This window comes from Xenopus laevis, chromosome 2S (assembly GCF_017654675.1).
Source record: "Xenopus laevis strain J_2021 chromosome 2S, Xenopus_laevis_v10.1, whole genome shotgun sequence".
NCBI classification, from domain to species: Eukaryota; Metazoa; Chordata; class Amphibia; order Anura; family Pipidae; genus Xenopus; species Xenopus laevis.
The window spans coordinates 58604992-58632714 of NC_054374.1; the positions used below are offsets into that span (position 1 = coordinate 58604992).

Consider the following 27723-nt stretch of genomic DNA (forward strand, 5'->3'; position numbering starts at 1 on the left):
AAAAGTGCCATATTTTACATACATTGCACTGGTTTCTGAAGGGAGGTAGTAATTAGTATGATGGGGAGATACTGGGGCATCTTTGGAGGCATAGAACTTTACCACTAAAGGGCTGTGGTTGCCTTTGGCTGGTACAGAAGCTCAAAACATAATGTACAATATTTCTAGCCTACTTCTTTAGTTAGGCTTTAGTTCTTCTTTAAGTACATAACATATAAGACATGTTATCACTGCCAATGCTCAGCTATTTTAAAGCTACATGAAAATGTCTACTACTGGCTAGGAAGCTGACACACTACCCTATTAGACTTTCAAGCTTGTCACTGCCAAAATGAATGAGGATACTGTTCAAGTTTGAGTCTAAATCTATAACCAAGCCTATATCATTGTCACTTTTTATTTTATTTATTATTGAAAACTACAAACATTCCTTAAACCAAAAGGTTTTATGAAAGACAAAAATGAAAACAATAAGGTTATATATATATATATATATTTTTTTAGCAAGATGCAATAAAGTATAAGGTAATAGCATTAGCATATATAAAAATACTAGTTAAAAAATATAAACCACATACTTTGGTAATTCTAAAACAATCAAAATGTAGCTAAAGAATTCTGTTAGAAACACAATTGCTTCTGCAGGATCCTCCTTCATATAAGCTGTTAAATCTAATGTAATTATTTTAATTTTCAGTGCTTGTATACTTCAGGCTATTTCTTTCCTCTTTCTCTAATTTTGTACATTTAGGTTGCCCCTTGTAAAAGGTTCCTAGGTTGCCTAGTGTAATTGTCAAGGTCTCAGCAGGACTTTATCTATGAAATGAAGACATACTATTACCCTGGTGGCTAGCTGAGCAACTGCACGGACGCAATTTAGGACCCTCCTGGGAATTTCCAACACAATTCCCCCTCACCCTATCACCCCACTATACTTACACTCAAAAGGGCCATAAGGCAGAGGAGTTATACAGTATATACAGTGCTGGGAGCTACAGTTCAGCTACGGATTAAGCAACAGTGTGCTCACGACATAGACAGTGCTGGGAGCTATGTCTGGAGGATCAAACAAGCTGCATGTGCTTCATGGAATGGATTCATCGCTGTGGATGCCTGCTCCAGCTCTGGATGAGCCTACTCATCTGTGTGAATCCCCAGGGTAAGTTGTGCCCAGGGAAGGGTAGAAAAAAAAGAGGATCCAGGATGGTTTCTGTTGGTGACACAGGCTGTTTGTAGATGCCTGCCATGTGGAAAGGTACTTGGGAAAGTAGAGCTACCTGGACCATTTGTACTCCTTGGGGATAAGGGACTGAGACTCTTATTCTTCCAATGGAGTAGTGCGGGATTTTGCCTGGTAGGGAATTACCAGGATAGGACTGGCACAGGTTCACCAGGAAAGTGGGACATGCTAGTTGAATGCATATTTGTACTTTTACAGTTTACTTACCCTTTAATCTGCAATTCTTTGTATAAAGTTGATATTTTTATAAAGCAAGTGTGTGTATTGAGTGTTTTTTTCTAATGGGGCCATCTGCAGGTGTATTCCTGGATCCCATTGGGTGGGGCACTGCCAGAGAAGAGTTTTCCCAGTACCTTTCACTTAGCAAAGGGGACTCAGGATCTGCTTCGGTAAGATGTATAACCTTTGGCACAGGGGGGGTGGCCAAAAAGCGGTTATAATACTGATCACTAGAGATGGATAGACAGAAGTCGCAGATACCCCACAACGTGCAGAACAACTCCTAAAGAAATGGCGCTTAAGGCTGTCGACTACAATCACAACAGGAGATAAACCTCAAAAGAGGTCCTGAGTACAACCACTCAAACCAGGCAAAGCAGGAAGAGCCTCAAAGCCCAAATCGTATCGGAAGAAGCAGACACAGATACCTGAAGAGGCATAAGAACCAAGTATAAACTACAAGACCAGTCAATATGCACAACTTAGGGCATAAGCAAATTTCACATACTATTCCCGTGGACTAAAAAGCTCAATTATGACCAAGAACTTTCTCAATTTCCCTAGAAGCTCGGAAAAATACAAACCAGTGGTTGTAAAGCTTAAATAACAACAGAAGGTCACCAGAGGCCATAGGGTCTTCCCCCCACACCTGAAATCAATACCAATGCCGTATTGTTGTAAATATGTTGCATATAAAATGCTAATGCTTTTTTGTTATATCTTTGTTCTCCCTCTCTCTCTCTGTTTTCTCTATACCTATACTTTCTCCCGCACCCTCTCTCTCACCTCCTAGGGGCCAAGTACAGGCACAGTCCGTAATACCTGGCGAAGAAAGACAACCAACGAACCCGCAATCAGAACAATGGGTGAGTCAAGTCCAATCCAATATCAATGTCACTCATCAATATGGGGATAAAGATAGTTTCACAGTAAATGGCCTCAATAGCCCACACTTTCTACATTATACTAAAAGTTATCACAAAGGTGAACAACCCCTTTAACTGTGTAAGGATTTAGATTGAGACACATTTACCAAGCTTGGGGGAATATTTCTATGACTGTACTGCCTTTTCCAGCACAAAGGTGAGGGACCCCTTTAAGATATTAAATAAGCATAAAGGGTTTTACGATAATTACGTCTTCACAATGAAGATCCGTGTGAGATGGTTACTTTAACTGACAAACTATTCAATGAACGTGGAACAACGCCCCCAAAGAACCCCTAAAAGAATCATAATTTCACCCACCCCTAGTTTTCACAAAACCTTTTTTTTTTGTCAAACTGGGAGAAGGTCTGACAGCAGCAGATATTGTCCGCAACCCAGGAATAAGATTTGTTTTGGTTCCTTGGTACATGTTTGTATTCTGAGAAAATATAACGCAAATAAGTTTTGCAATACTTATGTCATCATAACACATATGTGGGTGAATTTATTATTTTACCTGACAATGGTTAATAAACAACAAAATCCTAAAAAGGTGATACTTTTACTTTGCACAAAACCTCTTTTGTTTTTTGGCCAAACTAGGAGATGAGGCTCTGATAGGCATACCTCCCAATTGTCCTGTTTTTCGCAAGACAGTCACGATTTTGACAGTTCAACCCGCAGTCCCGGATTGTTACTGAAATGTCCCGACTTTCTCTTTGATATCCTGCACCGATACAAAGTTTCTAAAACCTAATTGGCTTTTGGCAGCAAGCCCAAAATACATGGCAGGTGCTTTTACAATTTAAGATAAGCAAAAAAGCAATTGTAGCAATTTAAGATAAGCAGGTTTCATGGGGAAACTGAATTGCAGCTTTAAGGGCAATTCATCTTCATTAGCTAAACTGCAATAACACATAAAAACCACAGAAATGTGTTCAAACTTTCATAAACTGCCACATTTTGTAAAATAAACATTGCAATTAGGGTGTGTGGCTAAAATGAGCGCGGTCAAACAATTTCGCCGCTCCATGTGGCAAATCTCTTTGTCCCACTTTCTATTATCAAACTACTTCCCAATATTTTGGAAATAAAAAGAAAGAGGGACAAAAAAAGTCGCCGTGCAAATGTTTTTATCATGCCCATTTTTGTGGCCAGACCCCCTAATTACCACGTTCATTTTACAAAATTTGGCAGGTTATGAAAGTTTAAACATATTTCTGTGGGTTTTTTTTCAGTTATTACAGTTTTGCTAATGAAGGTGAATTGCCCTTTAAGCTGTGAGTCTAAGGTTTCCCAAGGGACCTATCTTATATTGTTGTTAATTATTTGCTTATCTTGAAATTGTTACAAAAGTATCTTATCTGCTGCTCTGGCTGTTCTGGGCTCTTTGCCAAAAGCCATTTAAGTTAGAAACTTTGTTTCTTTTTCTGGCTGTTCAGTGCAGAGTAAACAGGATTTTCTAGTACAAATGAGGGACTGCAGGTTGAAAAAAGGGATTGTCCTTCTGAAAACGGTACAGTTAGGAGGTATTCTGTTAGGAGGTATGCACTGTCGCCAACCAGGAAGATGTATTTTTTTATGTATCCTGGGACTGGTCGGAACTCTGAGCAGAAAATATAAATGACTTCTGATGAAATATTAGGAGCCAAGACAAGGTGGAGGAAAGAACGGCATTAAAGCAACACTAAAAGCCAGTTTTTCATTTATTTTGTTCATTCGTTAACTGAAGTAGTTGGTGTGAGAGGAAGAAAAACAGTCTGCGAGCCAACCTACCACGACTATGCTCGAAGTGCGCAATGTTGCGTTACGCCGATTCGCCACTCCCACAAGATGGATGCGTAATGCGTCTCTACGCTTAAGTGTGTGGCGACGCCAATCTCGCGTGAGATGACGTGAAGTTTGGATTTTCTGTAAGACGGAAGCTTTTCAAGAGGTATAAAGCAGCAATTCGGGATGCGTTGCGAGCACTGAAATCCCAGAAAGGGGAGTAAAAAAACAACAACTCCACCATGGCCATTAGTTTATAAAGAGAGATTGTTATTTATATTTAAATGCATATAAAGTTCAAACAAGTTTTGTTCCTCATTGGTCTTAGGGACTGTTATAGTCAGATACATCTATACAGACGCTGCATATTGTTCACCTTCTCCAATTCTATTCATGTGGTTTATAATGCGAGTATCGTTTTACTTTTATTTTTTTAAATAGTAGAACGTTGTGCAGCTGTCAGAACTGGGGCTTTGTATGATATTAATGACTTTATAGCCCGAAGAACTTCTTACGTGCAACTGGGTTTGCCAGTGATTTTTGTTAGTGAAATTGATGGTACAGTTGCAAATATTACTCCCTAAAAGCATTCAATAATGAATATTTAGTGAGTATATTGTATATGTGGGGATTGGAAATGTGTTTGCCAGGTCAGTCCCATCTCCCATTTGATAACATTGTGTTGTGGGTCATTTTTAAACAATGGATACGCTGCACCTGGGCACTAACCAAGGACAATCGGTCCGTGATTAGCTTTTTTTTCTTCCAGCTATGAGACATGTCTATTTCTGTTTTAGTATATCTGCATTGTCATAACAATCTCTTGCTATAGTCAATTGTATAATTGATTTTTTTTTTTACATTTTTTGTGTATGGAGCATAGATTTATCAGAATGCCAATATGTAACATTTGAAAGCCTTTAAAATAATAGATGTTATAATTTATGGTGTATCACATAATCCAAATAAGAATATAATTCTTGCTCTTCTTGTGATCATATAGTAGGATAGGAAAGAATACCTTAGTTTAACCTGTAAATAGGGTTACATTTTACTGGGACCAAGGGCATACAGTTATTTTGACAGGTAACAGCTGCGGTGTCATATTCTGGCTAGTAAATACATACTCTATATCTTAGAATAATAATACTATTGTAAATAGAATAAAAATATGTAAGGGGTTGCTTTTTCTCTCAATTAGTACAGGGAGTTAGTAAGTGCCTACCCAGTTATATATACTGGTGCAGTGCTAATCCTAAAGACACCACCAATCAAATCTTCAAAGGCAATAAGTCAAAAAAGAAAAAAAAAGATTGCACACACTATAAACATTATAGAACAAATTTAGACCAAAAAAATCATAAAAACACCCTATGCGTATACACATCATGGTCTTCAACTGGAAAGAAAATAGGCAAAAAAAGGCAAATCGCAAAAGGCCTATGGCAAAAAAGCCATTAGTTGCATATAAGTATGGTCCACTGCATTTTAGTGGTCCTAACCTGGCTCTTATATTAGCTTCTACAGGATGCTTAGGGGCATAGCAGTAGTAGAGGAATCTGATTATTAAACCTTCTCCAAATTAAGTTATTGTAATATCAATATGTAGCAATTAACTTTTCTGCTTTTCCGTAAGGTACAGGAAGTAACAAAATCATGGAAGAAAAGCAGCCTCAAGTAGAAATGCCCAGTGAAGGAGAAAAGGAAACGGATGAGAGCGTCTCAGAGCAACAAGTGAAAAGAGAGCATGAGGATGTTGAGGATGAGGTAAGAAACCAAATATCCTAGTGGAGACAGCATGATGACAGAAGTAAGGATTCACCTAATCTAGTATTAAGTTGAGCACTCAGCTGAACCCAAACAGTTTTTGCCGAATTTGGATTCAGACATGTCCTAATTATTCAGCTGCACCATATATGAACTTGCAGTTTTTTAAGTGCCACAGTATGTATAATCTGTGTTCGGGGGTTCGGGATTCGATTAAGATTCGTCTGAATCCTTCTGCCTGGCCGAACCTAATCCTAATTTGCATATGCAAATTAGGGCGGGAGGGAAATTGTGTGACTTTTTGTCACAAAATAAGCAAGCAGAACATGTTTTCCCTTTCCCACCCCTAATTTACATATGGCAAGAAAAATACAGGAACCGCATATGCAGAGGATTGTGAGAGTGGTTACAGACAACTCAAAGATCACCTCCAAAGACCTGCAAGAACATTTTGCTGCAGATGGTTTATCTGTACAACGTTCTACAATTCAGCACAATTTGCACAAATATCTTCTGTATGGCAGGGTAATGAGAAAGAAGCCCTTTCTGCACAGTCGTTTGTAATTTTGGAACAAAGTGCTTTGGACTGATGAGACAAAAATGTAGTTATTTGGTCATAACAAAAATCGCTGTGCATGGTGGAAGAAGAACACCGCATTCCAAGAAAAACTCCTGCTACCTGCTGTCAAATTTGGTGGAGGTTCCATCGTGCTGTGGTGCTATGTGGCCAGTTCAGGGACTGGGGCTCTTGTTAAACCCAATATCAACAAATTCTTCATGATAATCTTCAAGCATCAGTCACAAAGTTGAATTTACGCAGGGGTTGGATATTCCAACAAGACAATGACCCTAAACACACTTCGAAGTCTACAAAGACATTTATGCAGAGGGAGAAGTACAATATTCTGGAATGGCCGTCACAGTCCTTCGACTTGAATATCATCGAAAATCTACAGGATGAAGCAGGCTGTCCATGCTCGGCAGCCATTAAATTTAACTGAACTGGAGAGATTTTGTATGGACGAATGGTCAAAATTACCGCCATCCAGAATCCAGACACTCATCAAAGGCTATAGGAGGCGTCTAGAGGCTGTTACATTTGCAAAAGGAGGCTTAACTAAGTATTGCTGTAATATCTCTGTTGGGGTACCCAAATTTATGCACCTAACTAATTTTGTTATGATGCATATTGCATATTTTCTGTTGACCCTTTCGCTGCCAGCTGATTTGGTACTGCCAGACCAATTTTGAACATTTTGTACTCTTTCACTTTAAGTGCCTTTCCTGGGGGTCTTTTAGTTTACCCAGGAAAACAATTTCTGGTTTTTTTTCAGGACAGCCTGAGCTTTCAAAATATGCTAGAATTTTGGTGCAATTCCACTTCTGTAAAAAATATAGGCTGTGTCTAATAAAATTAAGAAAATCATGTTTCATATGTATCAGAAACATAATTTATTTTATGTACGAGAACACAGCTGATTTGGGAAGGTCTCTGTCTGTATATTTGGCGCCAGTACCATATATATATATATATATATATATATATATATATAGAGATATAGATATAGATATAGATATAGATATAGAGATATAGAGATATAGAGATATAGAGATATAGAGATATAGAGATATAGAGATATAGAGATATAGAGATATAGATATATATATATTTTTATGGAGATTTCTAACTTGTATTGATCAAAATCTCTAAGTAGTACACTACCAAATTTCCAAAAGCACCGCTTCACAAAACGACTTCTGATTTCAAGGCCAAACATTCCGCTAACAGTAGGTTTTCCCTAGAAAACTACCCATTATTTTATTAGATAGAACAAATTCTAGAGAATCAAATATGGGTTAATATATCTATGTACTACCAAGTTGCAATTGTTTTCTAAAGTAATAATTTTTTATAGAAATTGGTGAATTTTTTTGAAAAATTACCTTAAAGCTCCCTAACTACAGTACCATATCTCCCACACATCATTAGGTACCAATGTAAAACACCCTAAATTTGAATGCCAGGACTCCACTAAACAGTTGGATGCCTAATATGTATAGCTTTACCTAAGCATGTGTCATATAGGGGCCCCAAAATTTAGACACCGCATTATAGCGATCAGTTCTGTAATTCCAGATACTGCAAAATCAACACATTTACATCATTTGGGGGGGGGGGGGGGGGGGGCAAAGTTAAAAAAAAGTGTGTTCACCCCAGAAAACCATATATTTTTGGAAAGTACACATTCTCTCTCTCCAAGGAGAAATGGCTCAAGTTACACAGCAGATAAGCATTGTAGAAGAACATAATGGTGTTATATGTATCTGCTATCCACTATTTAATCTGTGCCCTATAGCCTTTCCTTAATTTCTGCCATTGCTGCACAGCAGCTTGTTTATATGAACTATAGTAGTGTTTCTGAAGCAAACCGGTCAGTTTTACCAGTGCAGGGCAACAGTACATGATATTTTCATTACTTTAAAACACTTTCATTTATTGATGTTACTGTTCCTTTAAAGTGTACCTGTCACCAGACATAAAAAGTTGTAAAATAAAACTCCTTTTCAAATTAAACATGAAACCCAAATTATTTTTTTTTTTCATAGCTGTTGTAAACTAATTTAAAAATTTCAGCTGTCAATAAAATATTGCCTGCCCCTCCTCTCCAGGCAGGCAATTTCTTTCACTTTTTATTCAGCACTTACTAGATGTAATTGCACTCCCCACATTCTCTTCACCATTTAATTGTGTACGGGGATGGACATCAGGTCCCCCGTTCTGGTGCACAAACAAGATTTTGAGATAATGCAACACTTGCCTTAAGAACAGTGTCCACAAAATGGCTCCTGCCTGCTTGCTATAATTATGAATTCCCAGACGGAAGTAAACAAGATTAAAATAATTTTTACAGTGTAATTAAAGTTCATTTTGCTTGACTTACATGATAAAACAGGATTTGGAATTATTTGTTTGGGTGATGGGTCCCCTTTAATACACATGGCTTGGGAATGAGATATTGGATAGTTGGATATACTGATATTTTTGACAATGTACTGTACATTTTACATCTCATTTGTTTGTCCCTTTAGAACAAAACTACACAATACATTATTTTACAAATACAAGATCATTATGCATGCAGTGATACATCAGTCTCTTTACTTCAGTGTTTGCAAAGTATCAGCACAACTATCTACCTGTTAATTTGTGTTGGATTTTAGGTGAAGGTTGCAGAAAGCCCAGAGCATTCTGGTGTGACAGAGCCAGTAGAGACCTCTGATCTTGTGTCAGGCAGCAGAAAAATGAAGTTAGAAGCCAAGGAGCGAAGAGAGAAGAAGCAAAAAGTTGATGAGGATGAGATCCAGAAAATGCAGTGAGTGCCGGATATTTGTATGGAAAAAGTAATTAAATTGGACCTGTGACATATAGTATATATTGTTTGCTAAGAGGGAGGTTGTTGTGTCGCATACACTAGATGAAACATTAGCTATGAAAGCATGTAACCCTTTCTAAACATTTTCTGCCATTATGGAATCAGAAAAACTGTTGTGGGGCTTTGGAGTAAATTTGATTATTTTTTACAAAATAAGTAGAACAAGCTTAACTGCAGCTATTTTCTGCCAAAAGCAAATCCCCCAGGCAGCAGCCATTATGATGTAATTATGGGGAAAAAAACAGTACTGAGTAAAATATAATTGCATTTTGCATGCAATGGTGCGGTAAGTAAAGTAAATTACTTTCTATGTCAGTGCTTCTTGTTTGCAAAGGTAAATAACACCCATAAAGAATTAGAGAGCACAGTCTGTTCAACAACCGCATATAGCATCCATATGTCCCATCTGCTTCTTGATAAGATCTCACAGGAAAAGAGATCAATTCACACAATAGTGTAGCACACTTCACAAGCTGGGCCAAGTTTTAACTGTTGGAATCCTACTAACTGTTAACACAGTTCTCCCACACCTTACGATGCTCCTCAATGCGTGAGACTTTACCTTGAGACTCTCAATAGAAAATAGCAATAGTGTGCACCGTTTGTTGCAGCAACACAGCAGTTTTAAAATCTAATTACACCATGCTTGTATGTCTGTCTCATCAAAATGCTGCGGATTTTCCCTCCTCACGCTCGCTACTCTCTGGGGCACATTTACTAAGCTTCTTCGTCCTTCGACTTCCAGGTTCCTTTTATAGACCTGCGCCACCCCTCTGATGATGTCACAAAAAGGGGTGAGGGGAATAAGGAGTGCATCTGCAAGGTGGCAGGTGGGGAGAGCAGAAAGCAGAGCTCAACCCGGACCGGCCTGCCACCTGCAACCAGAGATGCGAGGTCGGCCCAAGATATCTAAAACTAAAAAAAACGCTACAACGGGAATCCTTCTAAGGTAGTAATTTTTCCAATTTATTTTACCCAATACCCCTCCAATCAAAATTGTATCTGCCTGTGAACCCCAACCATCACTCCTCCTCCATGTGATCACTGTATCAATCAGTTCTGTACGGCAGTTAGTGGTGTGGATACTTACTTGTGCGCTTCACATGTTCACCGAGAAGACGATTTACTCAACTTCATTTACATCAACTGTCAGCTGAGTTCCCAATCTCCTTGTCCAACGTGTTTCATGATCATTGACCTACTTTCTCAAGGACTGATTTACTTTACCATCACTTTCTTCTTATCCTCTGTTATTACAGTTTTGTTACATTTGTCAGAAAATGAGTTGACTTTCTCCCCCTAGGTGTTAACATGTAGTTGAAGCTCTTTTGCTGCGTTTATGCATCCCTTTCATATTCTTACAAGTCTTCTTTGTAACATTATTTGGGGCATTCATTGTTTTAATCGTCTTAGCCCTTCTCTACACTATTTCTGGTTTACTCCCCATCATTACAGGGTCAGCTTTTAATACATGCCACTAAATGTTTATTTAGTACTCTTTCAGTCTTTCTATAATCTTCTATTATATTGGTTTACATGCCTGGGTTTCTTTCCTTTCTTTTTTTTCTTTTTTAACATTGCTTCTCTTGTTATGTTCTTTATCCTTTCAAATGCCATATTGAACTAATATGACAATGGTCGATCATCTCTGTGACTGTGTGAGTGGAGCACAGAAAGTCTGAATCCTCAGCACTAACTGTAGTAGTGGAAAGGACACGGAACTGATTGATGCAGTGATCACAAAGAGGAGGGTCGGGGTTCACAGGCAGATAAGATTCTTAATGCTGTGTCTTATTTTAACGATGCGAGTGCATATGATTGGGGGACTATTGCGTAAAATGAAAGTGGAAAAATGACTACCTTAGAAGGAATCCTTGTGGTTGCGCTTTTATAGAAAATGTAACTATGTAATTATGTTTTTACAGCACAGCAAAGGATATTCAATCATCCTAGACTGCACTATTTGTTATATTTTCAATTAAAGTCACAATTTAGATTTTTTTATTAACAAGCTTGCAGCAATGAGAATGTCCTTCATTTGGAAGGAGAATAATTGGGTTGATTCCCCCCACATTAGGATGTGGGGAAACTAAAGTTAAAACATTTAATCTTCTATATCTTTGTGATTACTTTCTCTTTTGGGCAACTATAATATTAACTGCTGTAATTTATTGAAATAAAAATTTGTACCGAGGAATGAACAGTCTGTATATGCAATCTGACACCTGTCATCATTTTGTCATCAAGGCATCACCCCACATATGTGCAGGGTCAGACTGGGGCCCACCGGGGCTGCTTTTCCCAGGGCCCCCCTCTGGACTACCCCGTGTTGCGCATGCGCGCTGCGCCGGCATGTGCATGCAAAATCTTTGCTGTGAGTGGAAGAAGCTACGGATCTGGGCCGACCCTGCATATGTGCAATTTACATATGTAATTGTCAAGTGATTGAAATATGTTCATCTGCTCAACAGACAAATTGTTTAAACACAAAATTGTTCCCCAGATCAATTTTGGGACCAATATAGAAAGAACGCCAGATGTACAATCATTCAGTGCACACCAACCTTACAATAAGTCTACAATTTTGTCAGATCTCACTGAAGATTGGTCATAAAGTAAAGAAAAATCATTATGCGTATGGCCTCAATTTTAATCATATTAATCAATTATTTTAAATCAATGCACTTAAATCTGGCTCGGAATGGCTTTATTAGCTTCACCTAGCACAGGGGTCCCCAACCTTTTTTACCTGTGAGCCACATTCAAATGTAAAAAGAGTTGGGGAGCAACACAAGCATGAAAAAGTCCCTTGGGGTGCCAAATAAGGGCTGTGCTTGGCTATTTGGTAGCCCCTATGTGGAATTGCAGCCTACAAGAGGCTCTACTTGGCACTATACTTAGTTTTTATGCAACTAAAAATTGCTTCCATGCCTGAATTCAAAAATCAGCACCTGCTTTGAGGACACTGAGAGCAACATCCAAGGGGTTGGAGAGCAACATGTTGCTCACGAGCTACTGGTTGGGGATCACTGACCTAGCAGATGCTTAATTATGGACTTCTACCACACCACCTCCATGTTCTCCTTTTAAAGGAACAGTAGGGCTAAAAACTGAAAGTGTATCAAAGTAATTAAAATCTAATGAACTGTGGCTCTGCACTGTTAAAACTGGTGTGTTTGATACAGAAAGACTACTATAGTTTATATAAATAAGCTGCTGTGTAACCATGGGGGCAGCCATTAAGGTTAGAAAAAAGAAAAGGCACAGGTTACATAGCAGAACATATTAAACACCATTGTATTGGAGAAGGCTTATTTGTATTGATGTGCTGTGTAACCTGTGCCTTTACTGATTTGTTTTCGGTCTTGAATGGGTGCCCCCCGGCTAAGATAGCAGCTTTTTTATATAAACTATAGTAGCATTTCTGAAGGGAACACTGCTTTTACCAGTGCATGCTAATAGTATATTATATGTTAATTATTTTTCAAACGCTTTCATTTTTTGGTTTTTTATTGCCACCAGCTTTTTTTTTTACCCTAGCAACCATGCATTGATTTAAATAAGAGACTGGAATATAAATAAGGACCTGAATAGAAAGTAACAAAAAGTAGCAATAACAATACATTTTAGCCTTTCAGAGCATTTGTTTGTCAAATGGGGTCAGAGACGCTCATTTGAAACTGAAAAGCGTTCGAAGACAAATGATTAAAAAAATATTGAAAAAAAAAATGGATACAATGAGACAAAATGGAGACAGCAGAAGTTGGTAAATTTTTGGTAACTCTCGAGTCCAGATATCCAAAATTGCCTCCGACTCCAAAGCTCTGCTTATACGGCTCTACTGTAGCCATCACCTAGTGACTGTGATATACAGTCAAACCCCTATTTTACAACCCCGGACTTTGTTTCCCCGGAATTGGCATTGTTTTTACACGGTCCCATTCAGGCAAGCTGCATTTTGGTTTTACTTTAGTTAAAACCTTAAGCATTAAATTGTGATTGTGATGCCTTAAAGTGAGATGACTAGACCTGGTGGGCAACACGGCAGTTGACTGATATTTCTTATTTACCAACACCCCCCATTTGTGATGTCCTCTGGAAGCTCTATCTCCTCTCCTCACTTTTTCTAATTCTGGTTTTGAAATTTATCCAGGAAAAGTTCCTGCAGGTTAAGACTGCCCCACTCCTGTAGGACTGAAGGTTATTCAGCGCTATATTGAATTTGCAAACTTTGCAAACTTCTACCGAAGATCCATCAAGGAATTTTCCCATTACAGCTCTCACATGAAAATACTAAGTTCTTTTGGTCCTCTGAGGCCCAAGAATTTTTTGAATCCTTGAAAATTGCCTTTGCTTCTTCTTCTGTCCTAATCCATCCTGACATTTCAGATGCAGGTGTTGAAGTCCTCGCCATCTTCTCCCAAAAATGATCCTCTGCTGAAAGAATTATGATGTTGGCAATACGGAATTGTTGACCATAAAATTGGAGTTGTCATCTGTTAAAGGAGAATTCAACCTGTAATAAAAAAACCCTCCCCCTACCCTAAGTAGACCCCCAGCCTATCTGCCCCCCCCCCCCGGGCAAATGCCCCTAATTTTTTACTCACCCCTTTGGCCTCTGAGTTCACTGCAGCCATCTTCTTCATCGTCTGTAATTTTCGTGTCTTCACTGAAGTTTAGGCGCATGCGCAGTTGAAGTAAATCTTAAATCCAGAATAACTGTGCGTGCGCTGAAAGTCACGAAAATTTTCGTGGCCTGGGCATGTTACCTTAACTTGACATTAACTACAGAAAAAGTTTAATGTGAGTTTGAAATAAAATGAATCAAAAGCTGACCATAACTTTTTATTTTAATTATATGTAGTGAAATTACGTTTTAATCCCAAGTGGGTGGTAGGAGTGCGTGCTTTCTCTTAGTTTTAACATGATTTTTACTTGGCCTTGTTTGTATTTGATATTTGTTGGAGTTAATAGTAGGCTAACCACCCCCTTTAGGACACAAGGCAGTTGAGTTAGGTGTTCAATCTGATTTGGAGTGAATACTGTTTTGTTGCCTTGGATACTGTTGGAACTATATCAGGGTGACATTACCACTGGAGGCATGACTATATACTGTACTAGTAAAGAATTGTTCTTCACACTTTAAAAGGTACAGACTCCAGATATGTCATTAAATTTAAAATTGTTTAAACCAGTACTAGAATTAAAGTGTCATTTATAGTAGAACCACCATTTTACGTTTTCCAGGGGACCAGGAAAAAATTATGTAAAATCTGGGAAAATGTAAAATCTGGGAAATTTATGCATAATATATAGACGGGACCACAAAACAACAATGTAAATAAAATGAGGAAAAACTTAAAATCAGGGGATGTAAAATTGAAGTTCTACTGTAATCCTTTTATGCAGTAAATTGGTATCAGATAACTTAACTTTTCATTCCCACAGAATATTGGTGTCATCATTTTCTGAGGAACAGCTAAATCGATATGAGATGTACAGGCGTTCTGCTTTCCCTAAAGCTGCTATTAAACGGGTATGACATTGGTATCTTCCCTCAAAATATATTCACTAGCTGTTAAGTTTTCTTCTTTTGTGACCTTTTAATAATTCCGTGTCTCCCACTACTTTTACAGCTAATTCAGAACATTACAGGCTGCTCAGTTTCCCAGAATGTTGTCATTGCAATGTCTGGCATTTCCAAAGTCTTTGTGGGTGAGGTTGTAGAAGAAGGTGAGTATCCTCTTATTTTGGATTAGCTCAAGACCCTCGCACTTTTTTTGGCCTAATACATGCATTATGTCATTAGAAATGTATGAAGTTGAAATACATTATTGCTTACTTATAATAAAAATAATAAAATACTCTTCTGGTTGCAAAACATTTGGGCAGCTGTTAATTCGATACCACTACGCTAATTTACTAAAATGTGAAGTTGTGTCTCGGCAGGTGAACGCTGGCCAAGTTTCGCTAGCGTAAATTCATCAGCGCAAGCATTTCATGGTGAAGTTTTGCCAACATTAATTTCTGCCTAGCGAAACATTAATACACAAACGCTTAGGTCAGTTTGAATAGAGCTGGTACATATAGATCATATATGTGTCTTAATTAGAGATGTTGGGGAAATTGAAGTGGCCACTTTTTATTAAATATGTTCAAGGAAGCAAAATAAAAACAAAAGAGCGCCTCTAATGCCCTACCCATGAGCCCACCTTAAAACAAAGGTGGCATGCCCCTCAAATGGTTAAATAAATGGTAAAAAAAAAAAAAAGTTTTATTTTTATGACTTCGGCATACAGGGTATGATTTCACTGACATAAGACTGAGGAGGATGTAGCTTCATCTTATCAATTTGCCAGGTATAAACTGGAGAAGGAAACTCTGGCAAAGGGGTAATGTAATGGAAAATTTGCATTTTAGTGAATTTGAGTAATGTTCGTTCGCCTGAGCAAAAATTCGTCCAAAGAAAGGGCACGAAACTGCGCTACCGACAATCTCTTCGCTAGCAAATTGTCCTCTATGCCTTAGATTTACTAAAGGGCAAAATGGCTGTCGCTATCAAAAATTCGCCAGAAATCCCATCCGCAGGGAAATCGACAATTTACTAATTGTCAATGTCCCTGCGGATGGGATTTCTGGCGAATTTTCGATAGCGACAGCCACTTTGCCCTTTAGTAAATCTGCTCCATAGACTGTGTAGATTACATTTTATTGTAAAAAAAAAAAATATTCTTAAGACTCTCTCCTATTCGTTTTTCATTCGGACTTTGAGACAAATCTAATATTTCAGCAGTGCCATGGCCCATACCAGATAGGTGCCAAAATAATTTTCCCCTGAAAAATTGTAAGTGGGGTGCACTGCTAAATGGCATTAGCGAAGTTCCTTATTAATTTGTGACGATTACTAGTTTTTCCATGTTTTGTTTTCATCTCTCCTTTGCTTGCCTGTTCTTGTGTACTGTATATTATATGCTGGTTTCTGAATTGCTCTCTCTTTTCTTCTAGCTTTGGATGTATGTGAAAAGTGGGGGGATAATCCTCCATTACAACCCAGACACATGAGGGAAGCCCTCAGACGACTAAAGTCTCGGGGACAAATTCCAAACTCCAAGCACAAGAAGATAATGTTTTAATTCCTTGGTGCATGCCATTCATTTTACTTTTTGTATGTAAATCAGGGGATCTCTGGGATTGTTTTCATCCAGAAAGATATTCTGTATTGAGTAGTGGTAAAGCTAAAGCCACTAGACTTGCTGAGTAATCTTGATTACAATCCACCGCTCATCCAAGCAAACGGATTTCTTGAAATGTTATCAACTTTAAGAATTCTACTCACTATATTCCAGTCACAATAGTTCCACCGAGCTTTTTGAGCAAATGTTAGTTGAAATTTATTGAAGCAAATGTTAACTGTTCAAGTGAATTTAACCGTGCAAATGAAACTATAAACTCCTTCATTAAACTCTTTAATTTTGTGATTGGATCATGGTGAGCTTTATTCTCACTTCCATTAAAGAGGATGTAAACCTTTAAAATAAAAAATCTGCCCTGTTGTACAGCACGCAATGGGTTAAACTGAAAGAATCCGCCCCCTTGCATGGTTATTGATATTCCACTCTTCTCCCCCGTATGTCAGTCATTGGCGCCATATTTCAAATTTTCCAGCACAGAAGCAGGATCCTCCGCCTGCCGCAATATGTCACCGTGCGTTGGAGAAAGCAGGAGCACAGATTCGTTCTATTCCTGGGTGTGCACAGATACTGCAACAGGTGCGCACACCGTGTAAGAGATGCATAAACTGTTCATAAAAATACTCTTCTTTTTTTTTTCTGTCCAGGCTGATATAAATTCTTGTCGAAGAGATAAGGACAGAGAGAAAAGGGGACTGGGTTTCACCCCAGAGCTGCTGAATTGAGCTTAAGAGTTAAAGGAACAGTAACACCAAAAATAAAAGTGGTTTGAAAGAATGGTGATATAATGTACTGCTGCCCTGAACTGGTAACACTGGTGTTTCTCCTGTTTCAGCTTTGAATGGCTGCCCCCATGCCTACACAGCAGACTGTTTATATAAACTATAGTAGCCTTTATGAAGCAAACACACCAACTGTATGAGTACCGAGCAACTGTACAATATATTTTCAGTAACACTTTCTTTTGTTGGTGTTACAGTTCCTTTCTGTCTGAACATCAGGAGAAAGGTATATTAATTTATGCACTATTTAGTCAATTTAGAGAGCGAGAGAGAAAAGGTTTATTCTTTAATTATAGATTACACCTGCCATTAAACCAATGTTCTTGGCTTTGACGGTTGTCCCCCCCCCCATTTTTCTTTTGGCTTGTGTTACACTACACAATCTCATGTGCCATCAAGTATTGCAAAGCAGGTGACCTAGATTGTTTTGTGACTGAAAAATTGGTTTTGAAAGAACATGTTGGGAGACTAAAGTCAGCAGGACACACTTTAATGTATTTCTTTAATGTATGACGTTAATGTTTTCAGATTGACTAAAGGATACTTTTTTTTTTTTTTTTTTTGAACCATGGCCAAGTTATACAATTTATTTGTAAATGATTGCTTTTAAAGTGACCATGGTACTTGTGCTTCTCTCAACCTGTGTTGTGTGATGTAGAAAAATTCTACTTAGTTTCTATACATTTTTTTTTAAAATAAAGTAAATGTTTCTTGTAAACCTAACTTGCAAAGTGTTTACTTCATTATAACTAAGCTGCATACTGTAAATCCATATTATTGGCAAAACAATCCTATTGGTTTTATTTATTTATTTTTTATTTTCAATAGATAAAGAGTTCAAGATACATTGTCATTAATAAGTAGCAATTGCTGGGTATCATTAAAATATATATTAACGTAGTAATAAAAGGAAAGGCTGTATTTCTTGGGGTTGCCAAAAGTTAGGCACCCCCAAGAGATTGTATATACATACCTGAAACCCCGGGCCGATGCTCCTAACAGCAGAAAACTGCACCTGTCTGGGGGTTCTACCAGCGAGCACCACAAAGCAATCAGCTTCCTTCTTGTTCTTTCTTCACATGGGTGCTCATGCGCAGTAGCCCGTCGAACTTTAACAAAGAAGTCATCGATCTCTACCGCACATGTGTCTGCCACTGGAAATTTGAACAAAGAAGCTGGTCGCTCTGTAGTGCTCACTGGAAGAAGCCCTGGGTTTCAGGCACTCCCTTTACTGGCATACACTCCACACCCACGGAGATTTAACAGATTAACCCACCTATCTTTATCCTTACAATAGCTGTAGAACACAAGAACCCTTTTAATTCATTTCCCTGCAAGGGGATAAACTCCAGCTTGTATTGCCTATCCACAAGACCTTACTGGTAATGAGTATATGCCATGGATTACCCTTTGTCTGTCTTCACTCAGCCCCTTTTCTATCTGAGTGTAGAATCTTGAACTCTAGATATGCTCCACAGGACAAGCATACCATAATGCTTAGTTAAAAACGCACGGTACACGGAAATGGAGACATGCACAGTATGGTGTCAGAGACGCCAAGGAGAAACTGCAGCTGCACCAAGGAGATCGTTTATTGGATTTTATATGCACCTTTTAACAAACGTTTTTGAGTGTGTTTTAAATTATTTTTTAAAGGTTTGTCAAATGCTTCTGCACATGTCATATGTGATATTGCCTACATAAGGAGAAAAGAAGATTAAGAATGGCAAAGGGACATTTATATTTTGATATAACATTTTTACTTGGGGCTCTTGTGAGTATAATCAACCACCGGATTTACCGTGGTTCTCAGTGTGGGTATTAACTTTACCTGATTCTCTCTCATCCACGTTATAGAGCACGTGTGATGTAACACTTTTTCACTATTAACACCTGTGTATAGTTGGTGTGCACAGATTCAGATTTTCAAATGTCACAGGTGAAATTATTATTTGACATATTACACTTGTTCTGGTTTTTTCTCTCAACAATGGTCTGTTATTGAGACGTACACAGACTCTTACTGGAAACCATAACTCTTATTATATGACACCCTATGTTCAGCAAGCAAATTTCTTTTGTTCTTCTAGTGGTTTGGGCAGACGAAGACACCAGCTTCTGCATACACCAATATTTAGCACTATTTGGGTATTTTCATTTTCCCGACTTCCATGCATAAGTATGAAAAAGCAATGATAATTTTACTCTTGGTTTGCACTTGGAAAGGGCTGTGCTCATATTGATTCAGACTATAACTGTGATTTTTTTTGTTTGTGTTGATATTATAACGTTTTATTGCTATCCTATGGTCTCATCGTTTTTGAGGTCTCCTCTTATTCCCTATTAGGTGTTTAACCACTTCCACTACTTACAGTGGTGAATACTTAGCTACCATCCACTTAGGGTCTTGAGAGAAGGTATAGTCACAATCACCTCTAATCATGGGAGACCCCATCCTCGGCAGTCTTACGACCTACCTACATACTGGTTATAATATAACCTGGGAGAGTGATCACTCTGGCAGGTATTGGCACTTACTATTACAACCCCATTTTATACTGTATTAGTTTAAGGTCATCTTTATTAACCCCCCCCCATCTTAATAGCTTTCAGGTACATCCATGATGCAACCTTCCTGTTCAAATCGCAAACACCTCACTGTAGTCTCCATAAATGCAAATGGCCTTAATTCCCTGCAAAAGTAGGCCTTATTTTGAGCAGTGATCAGGAAATGTAAAGCAATTATTGCTTTTGTGCAAGAGACACACTTTAAGAAAGACCATACACCTTGGTGGTCCAATCAACATTTCCCATAGATTTATGAATATCTTGCCTGAATGTTACACTTTAATGTTGAGAATACAAAATCAGATAATAAAAGCACAGTCATATTCCTGAAAAGGTTACTGGCCAGGATAGATACAGTTTAGCCAATGACTGCCTCACCAATATAGAACAACAGAATTTAATGTCCTCTTCTAACCTCAGCTTGACTGTTCAACCAAGAAATCCAATGTCCCACACAAATTTGGTGTCACAATTTAAAAAAAAAAAAACATTGCATGACTTATTTTCTGTTGATGCCTGATGCATTCAACACCAATTTTAACATAGACTTCACATACTATTCTAAGCGAAAGATAAAACTTGCCAGTGCACGGTTTGCTTTTAAAAATAATCATTACAAAAAATCATTCCACATCAAGGCCCCTCATTATACGTGAGTCCTCTTCAATCTGTGAGCATACAAGTATGTAGTGCAAGGAGCAACGTTTATCCTGACTCTAACAACCAATCCACAAGAACCCAGAAATTGGAAGCCTCCAAGACAAACACATACATCACAAAACAGACACATACATGGATGACCTTTTCTTTTTCATTACAAATCTTCAAAGTCAACTACACCAAATCTTATGCTCTAAATCTCTCTCTCCCTGCCTGGTTGTTCAAGGTTTGTCTCTGAATTTTTTGAGGGGACTTGAACTGCTAGTTACTACACATATAATAGAGACAGAGAAAAATAATATGCTCTCGTTTGGTAGGATGCATCTTATCAAAATTTAGTTTAGTAGTTATTCCTAGATTATTATTAGGGGTGCCCAGGACGTCGATCGCAGTCTATGAGTAGACTGCGACCTGGGGCCCAGCCTCAGAGCAAGAGAGGGCTGGCTGGGCTCAGAGCAGAGGAGAAGGGCGGGCTGAGGGGAAGTAAGGGATGGCTGCAACAAGCACAGACACGGAGGGAAGGGCAGGCTACAAGCACGGACAGAGGGGAAGGGAGGGCTGCAACAAGCACAGACAAGGAAGGGAAGGTAGTCTACAGGCAAGGAGGGAAAGGAAGGGGAGGGCTGCAACAAGCAAAAACACAGGGGAAGGCTACAGGCACGGACAGAGGGGAAGGGAGGACTGCAACAAGCACAGACAGAGGGGAAGGGAGGACTGACTGACAGCAAGCACCGAGGGGAAGGGGGTGTGTTCAAACTTAAATAACCTGCCAAATTTTGTAAAAAGAACATGGTAATCAGGGGGTGTGGTCACAAAATGGGCAGGGTTAAATCATTGCAGTGCGATAAGGTAGATTTCTTGATGGGGGCCAGGTGTCGAGAGTAGATTCCAGTGTAACAACATCTGGGCACCCATACTATACATATTCCAAGCTCTTCCAGTTTATTACCACAACAACTGACTTCTTAGATATCAATCTCTCATAACTAAGTTTATTTGATTGGGAAGGCCACCTAGGCCCTAAGTCGCTTTGTTAGATTGTATTAAATACTATAATGCAGCAGCATTGAACCGGGTTGTAGACTGGTCTCATCACCTTCATAATAAACGTGGGTTGACATAGAACAATTGTCTACTGCCTTCCATCTGCTACAAATCCCATGATAGAAGGTTTTAGCTTATTGATGAACAGCTCCAAATTTTGCACTTGCAAGAATGAGGCATGTTCATACCCAAACAAAAACTTGAGCAACAACACCCATTCACCAATCCAAGTGATTATTAATGGCGTTATTTCCAAAACATGTCACGCCTAGTAACAGCTTATTGTAATAAATTATTGCCTTTTACCCGTGTGCTGCCTGTTTTGTGGTCGAGTGGAACGAAATTGTAAAAATGCATTAGAAAAGTGGTGGGCGAGCATTGTGCTAACATTATTATTTTAATTATTTCCTTGTTTTCACACACACAAATAAAATTCTTGCGCTGAACATGGCAAATAGGGAGACTGAAGTTACTCCATGTTGGGTCCTTGTGAGGTAGATAATTAAAGTATCAGTATACAACAGTCTGCTTTTCCCCTTTGTTTTGATTATGCTAGGAGGAGTACCTTATATTTCACATATTAATACATTAAGGTCCATAAATATTATGTTGGTTCTGTACATTACCACAATGAATTTTAAATGTAACAACTCACTTCATTTCAGGGGCTCAAAAGTAATTGGACAAATTAAAAATTTGAAAATAAAATGTTAATTTGCAATACTTGGTTGACAACTCTTTGCTGGCAATGACAGCCTGAAGTCTTGAACTCATGGACATCACCAGATTATGGGTTTCCTCCTTTTTAATGCTCTGCCAGGCCTTTACTGCAGTGGCTTTCAGTTGGTGTTTGTTTGTGGGCCTTTCTGTCTGAAGTTTAGTCTTCAACAAGTGAAACGCATGTTCAATTGGATTCAGATCAGGTGACTGACTTGGCCATTCAAGAATATTCCACTTCTTTGCTTTAATAAACTCCTGGGTTGCTTTGGCTGTATGTTTTGGATCATTGTCCATCTGTATAATGAAACGCCTCCCAATCAATTTGACTGCATTTAGCTCGATTTGAGTAGACAGTGTCTCTGAACACTAGTGTCCCAGTGCCGCTGGCAGCCATACACGGCCAAGCCCTCACACTGCCTCCGCCATGTTTTATAGATTATGTTGTATGCTTTGCATCATGAGCTGTTCCACGCCTTCTCCAAACTTTTTTCTTGCCATCATTCTGGTAAAAGTTGATCTTGGTTTCATCTGTTCAAAGAATATTTTTACAGAACTGTGCTGGCTTTTTTAGATTTTTTTTTTTAGCAAAGACCAATCTAGCCTTTCTATTCTTGATGCTTATGAGTGGCTTGCACCTTGCAGTGCACCCTCTGTATTTACTTTCATACAGTCTTCTCTTTATGTTAGACTTGGATATCGATACACCTACACCTACCGCCTGGAGATTGGTGTTCACTCGTTTGGCTGTTGTGAAGCGGTTTCTCTTTGCCATGGAAATGATTCTGCTATCATCCACCACTGTTGTCTTCCGTGGACGTCCAGATCTTTTTGCGTTGTGAGTTCACCAGTGCTTTCTTTCTTTCTCAGGATGTACCAAAGTGTAGATTTTGCCACTCCTAATATTGTAGCAATTCCTCGGATGTTTTTTTTCTGTTTTTGCAGCTTATGGATGGCTTGTTTCACCTGCATGGAGAGTCCTTTGACTGCATCTTGTCTGCTCACAGAAAAATCTTCCACATACAAGCACCCCCCCCCCCTCAAGTCAACTCCAGGGCTTTTATCTGATTTATTGATAATGGCATAACAAAGGAATTGGCCACACCTGCCCATGAAATAGCCTTTGAGTCAATTGTCCAATTGCTTTTGAGCCCCTGAAATTAAGTGATTGTGTTAAAAAAAGGCTTTAGTTCCTCACATTTTTATGCAATCTTTTTGTTCAACCCACTGAATTAAAGCTGAAAGTCTTCAGTTCAACTGCATCCGAGTTGTTTCATTTAAAATTCACTGTGGTAATGTACAGAACCAAAATTAGAAAAAAAGTTGTCTCTGTCCATATATTTATGTACCTAACTGTATATGAAAATTAGCATTAGTAGAAGCTGTGTAATTTTAAAATAGTAGTACATCACCTTCAGATAAAGTTAGTGCAAAATATCAGAAATAATATTTCCATTTAACAATTGTTATATTGCATAATTGCCACCTTTTTCTACAATTCAGTTTCAGATGTTTAAAATTAATAATTAATAAATTAATAATTAATGTTACTGAAATATTTTCCACATGTAACATGCTACACTGTTTTAAACTTACATTTTTTAACTATTTATTTTCCCTTTTATCACAGTGATGACCACTAATTACTCTACCATACAGATAGTTCAGTTATATAAACCAGCATTTCAGATGGAGATGCTCTGTTGCGACACGGCTTATTCAAGTGGACCTGTCACCCTAAGAAATCATTTCCAATCCTATTTTATCATGTTAGTCAAGCAAAATAAACTTTACTTAAACTATATAAATTATTTAAATCTTGTTCCCTTCAGTCTAAGAATTTACAATAACAGCAAGCTGGCTGCAGCCAGCTTAAGGCAAACTTTGCATTATGTCAAAATCTTGTTTATGAGCCAAAATGAGGCACCTGATGTCTATTCCCATACTCTAATTACAAAGTTGGATGGTAAGGAAGGAGGGGGTTAGGGAAGAGGCCAAAGATACATATCTAGGCAGAATGGAAAGTGAAAGTAACTGTCCCAGCAGGCAATAAACAATTGACAGCTAAGATTTTTAAATGCGTTTATAATAGGTACGGATGTTTTAATAAAAAAAAATTATTTGGGTTTCATGGTCAGTTTGAAAAGGACTTTTATTATACAGCTTTTAATGTCTAGGTGACAGGTCCACTTATTCTAGTTATTTATTGACAGTTTCTTATTAGTGGCACAAATGAAATTGAAGCTGTCTCTTAGCAACTAATAGCACCTAGTGATTTTATTCCTTACTACCTTTCCACCACAGAGGTTCAGAGAGTGGGTCTTACTTCATTGTACCAGTGCATTCTGTGAATATGAGTTCAGAAAAGAGAAAATACTACTAAGCATGGTTAAAAAAACAGGTTAGATTTGTTTTTCTGTCTACATCAACAAATATCAAAGCTGAAAGTCAGGATTGTATTTTCTAATCTCCTGAAGAAGCCTCTGTTGCTGTTCATTCTGTTGATCAAGCTTGATCTGCGCAGCTATTAGTTCTCTTTGCAGTTCCTGTATACAGAAAACGAACAAAAGAATAAAATCTTTCTATATGAACCAGTTATCTGTAAAAAAGCAAGTGTTTTCAAAATATTCTGTGGTAATAATAGCGTGGGCAACTTCCCAGATCTAATTCTAACATTAGGCGATTATAAGCTCTAGTATTTATGAGTAGGCATGTCAGTGCCTTCTCATCAACTTGATGGCCCTTAGCAATTTTTAGACTTTTAACACAATAAAACTCCAGCCACTGAACCATTCAATTTTATTTGTTTTATATAAGATGCATTATTAAAAAAAATCTACATAAGGAAAGAAAAAATATTAGGTAGGAAGCATTCACTACAGTTAGTGGATTTTTAATCAGGCCCGGATTTGCGGCAAGGCCGCATAGGCCCGGGCCTAGGGCGGCAAAGAAATAGGGGCGGCATGCCGCCCAGCTGCCGTTCAACTGCACCAGCTGCGCCGGCGTTTTTTCGCCGGCGCGCTGGGAAGGCGGGCGCTAGGACCGCGCGGCCGCCTGGTCGGACCGCGCGGCCTAGGGGCTCGCAAAAGTTAAATCCGGCGCTGTTTTTAATAACTGTTGCAGTTTTGCTTGTGTGTGAGTGGAGTATGGCATTCCCACTTTAGTGTTATTTCTTACCTCCTTGCTTTGCGGTAATAATGATACTTCTTCATTAGCTAGAGGAAGAGCAGCATTTGTGTCATCACCTAAAACAAGTAATTATTAAGCTTTATGTGGATTTCTGTCAAACGGTAATGTAGGCAATTCAACAATTAACAAAGTTAAATAGTAACTGGAGTTGAATAAATACTAAAGTCAATCAATTTGCCACTTTTTCAGTACCCAGCAAATCCAATGCCTAGTATTAATTGCTTTGATACTCATCACAGAACATAAAAGGCATTGTGGGGAAATAGAGGGGAGAGGACTACTGGTACAATGTTTTAATGGTAGCCAAAACAGTAATCCATGCCCAGTAAACCTAAGAGGGAATCTGTACAACCCCAACAAAAATCCTTAGCATGGCATATGGATAGCATATAAAATTCTGCTAACATCTTTTCACACCATCCACATTCACTGCCACCTCGTCTCAAACATTTCTATCTTGTTGCTCCTTTCATCTGGACTTCCATCCCTGAATTCCTCCTTAAGGAGTGCTCTCTCAATCTTTTCAGGAAAAAACTAAAAGTCTACCTTTTTGAGCACTAAAACATTAGTCTAGTCTTGGTACCTATTGGACAATGTCTTTTCTCCATGGGTCACGGACCACCTTTCCACTGTGTCTCTTACCACGTAGCACTTAAAGGGATACTGTCATGGGAAAAAAAAACATTTTTCAAAATGAATCAGTTAATAGTGCTGCTCCAGTAGAATTCTGCACTGAAATCCATTTCTCAAAAGAGCAAACAGATTTTTTTATATTCAATTTTGAAATCTGACATGGGGCTAGACATATTGTCAATTTCCCAGCTGCCCCAAGTCATGTGACTTGTGCTCTGATAAACTTCAATCACTCTTTACTGCAAGTTGGAGTGATATCACCCCACTCCCTTCCCCCCCCCCAGCAGCCAAACAAAAGAACAATGGGAAGGTAACCAGATAGCAGCTCCCTAACACAAGATAACAGCTGCCTGGTAGATCTAAGAACAACACTCAATAGTAAAAAACCCATGTCCCACTGAGACACATTCAGTTACATTGAGAAGGAAAAACAGCAGCCTGCCAGAAAGCATTTCTCTCATAAAGTGCAGGCACAAGTCACATGACCAGGGGCAGCTTGGAAATTGACTAAATGTCTAGCCCCATGTCAGATTTCAAAATTGAATATAAAAAAATCTGTTTGCTCTTTTGAGAAATTGATTTTAGTGCAGAATTCTGCTGGAGTAGCACTATTAACTGATGCGTTTTGAAAAAAACATGTTTTCCGATGACAGGATCCCTTTAAGTTCTATGTCCTTATTTAAGCTCTTTGTATTGTACATAATTATTGTATTTATTGTGACTTGTCCTCCTTGTGTACTTTTATATATTGTACGGGGGCGCAAGTCACCAGTTAGACAGCACTGACCTAGGAGATCACCATCACAATAACCCCAAACTGTGACCTTTGTTCATCCTGAAACTGTGGTAGCAACAAGTGAGCCTTAAAAACTCTGCAGCACCACACCCAGGTATGTACTCCTAATGATATGTTTTATATCAAACCCATTAGGGAACATATTGTCATGGGTGTGCCACAAGCTGGTTAATTCCCATATCACCTCAACACGGTAGTGATAATGTTTACATTAGAAAGATGTAAAGGCATTGAATTGGGGTTGGGGCTGAGATACTTTCCACCACTGTTTGCCATATGAGGTCTCTAATGATTAAGAAAATTACTCCCACATGTAATATAAGGCACAAAATTTGCCAAGGAGCAGTAACCCATAGCAACCAATAAGATGCTTGCATTTAAACAGATGACCAGTAAATTCTGCCCTCTGATTGGTTGCTATAGGTTACTGCATATAGGCAAACAGTGCTATTTATCACATTACCCCTTATATACATTATGATTGTGGATATAAACACGTGAATTGCTCCTGCTTGTTTTGGCAATCTAATTAATGACAATAGTAAAAAAATGTGTTTCTACACAGCAACTGAGTGGGTATTTTATCATATTGAATTAAAAGGGAAACTTAACCCAAACCTTAAAAATAACAGCATTTTATAATTAGCCCTGTGCACATTTGGTAATCCAGTATTTTTAGTGTTTAGTTAAGTACTCTATTCCTTTTTCTACAATAAAGGTGGCTATAAGCCTTGCCCCTTCATTGTTTGTGTTGCCCCACCTTCCTATTTTTTGTGTCAGTTGAAATA

The 27723-nt window shown here is 38.4% G+C and overlaps 2 protein-coding genes across 8 annotated transcripts in view; one reads left to right on the plus strand and one right to left on the minus strand.

The window, feature by feature from the left end:
- The first annotated feature begins 4194 nt into the window (after positions 1-4194).
- On the plus strand, positions 4195-18046 carry taf11.S (TATA-box binding protein associated factor 11 S homeolog). 6 transcript variants are annotated; one of them, XM_018247902.2, is made up of 6 exons: positions 4195-4321; positions 5798-5922; positions 9145-9296; positions 14805-14892; positions 14993-15089; positions 16362-18046. In XM_018247902.2, exons 2-6 carry the CDS (start codon positions 5812-5814, stop codon positions 16487-16489), a joined length of 576 nt encoding a protein of 191 aa, XP_018103391.1. In that variant the 5' UTR covers positions 4195-4321; positions 5798-5811; the 3' UTR covers positions 16490-18046.
- A 6522-nt stretch (positions 18047-24568) lies between these two features.
- uhrf1bp1.S (uhrf1 binding protein 1 S homeolog) overlaps positions 24569-27723 on the minus strand; it is a 55791-nt gene continuing 52636 nt past the window's right edge. For both annotated transcript variants that reach the window (XM_018249292.2, XM_018249293.2), the window contains exons 20-21: positions 25495-25562; positions 24569-24863 (exon numbers count right to left, since the gene is read on the minus strand). In XM_018249292.2, coding sequence (XP_018104781.1) covers positions 24753-24863; positions 25495-25562 — 179 coding nt within the window. In that variant the 3' untranslated portion in view covers positions 24569-24752. The remainder of the gene's footprint in view (positions 24864-25494; positions 25563-27723) is intronic.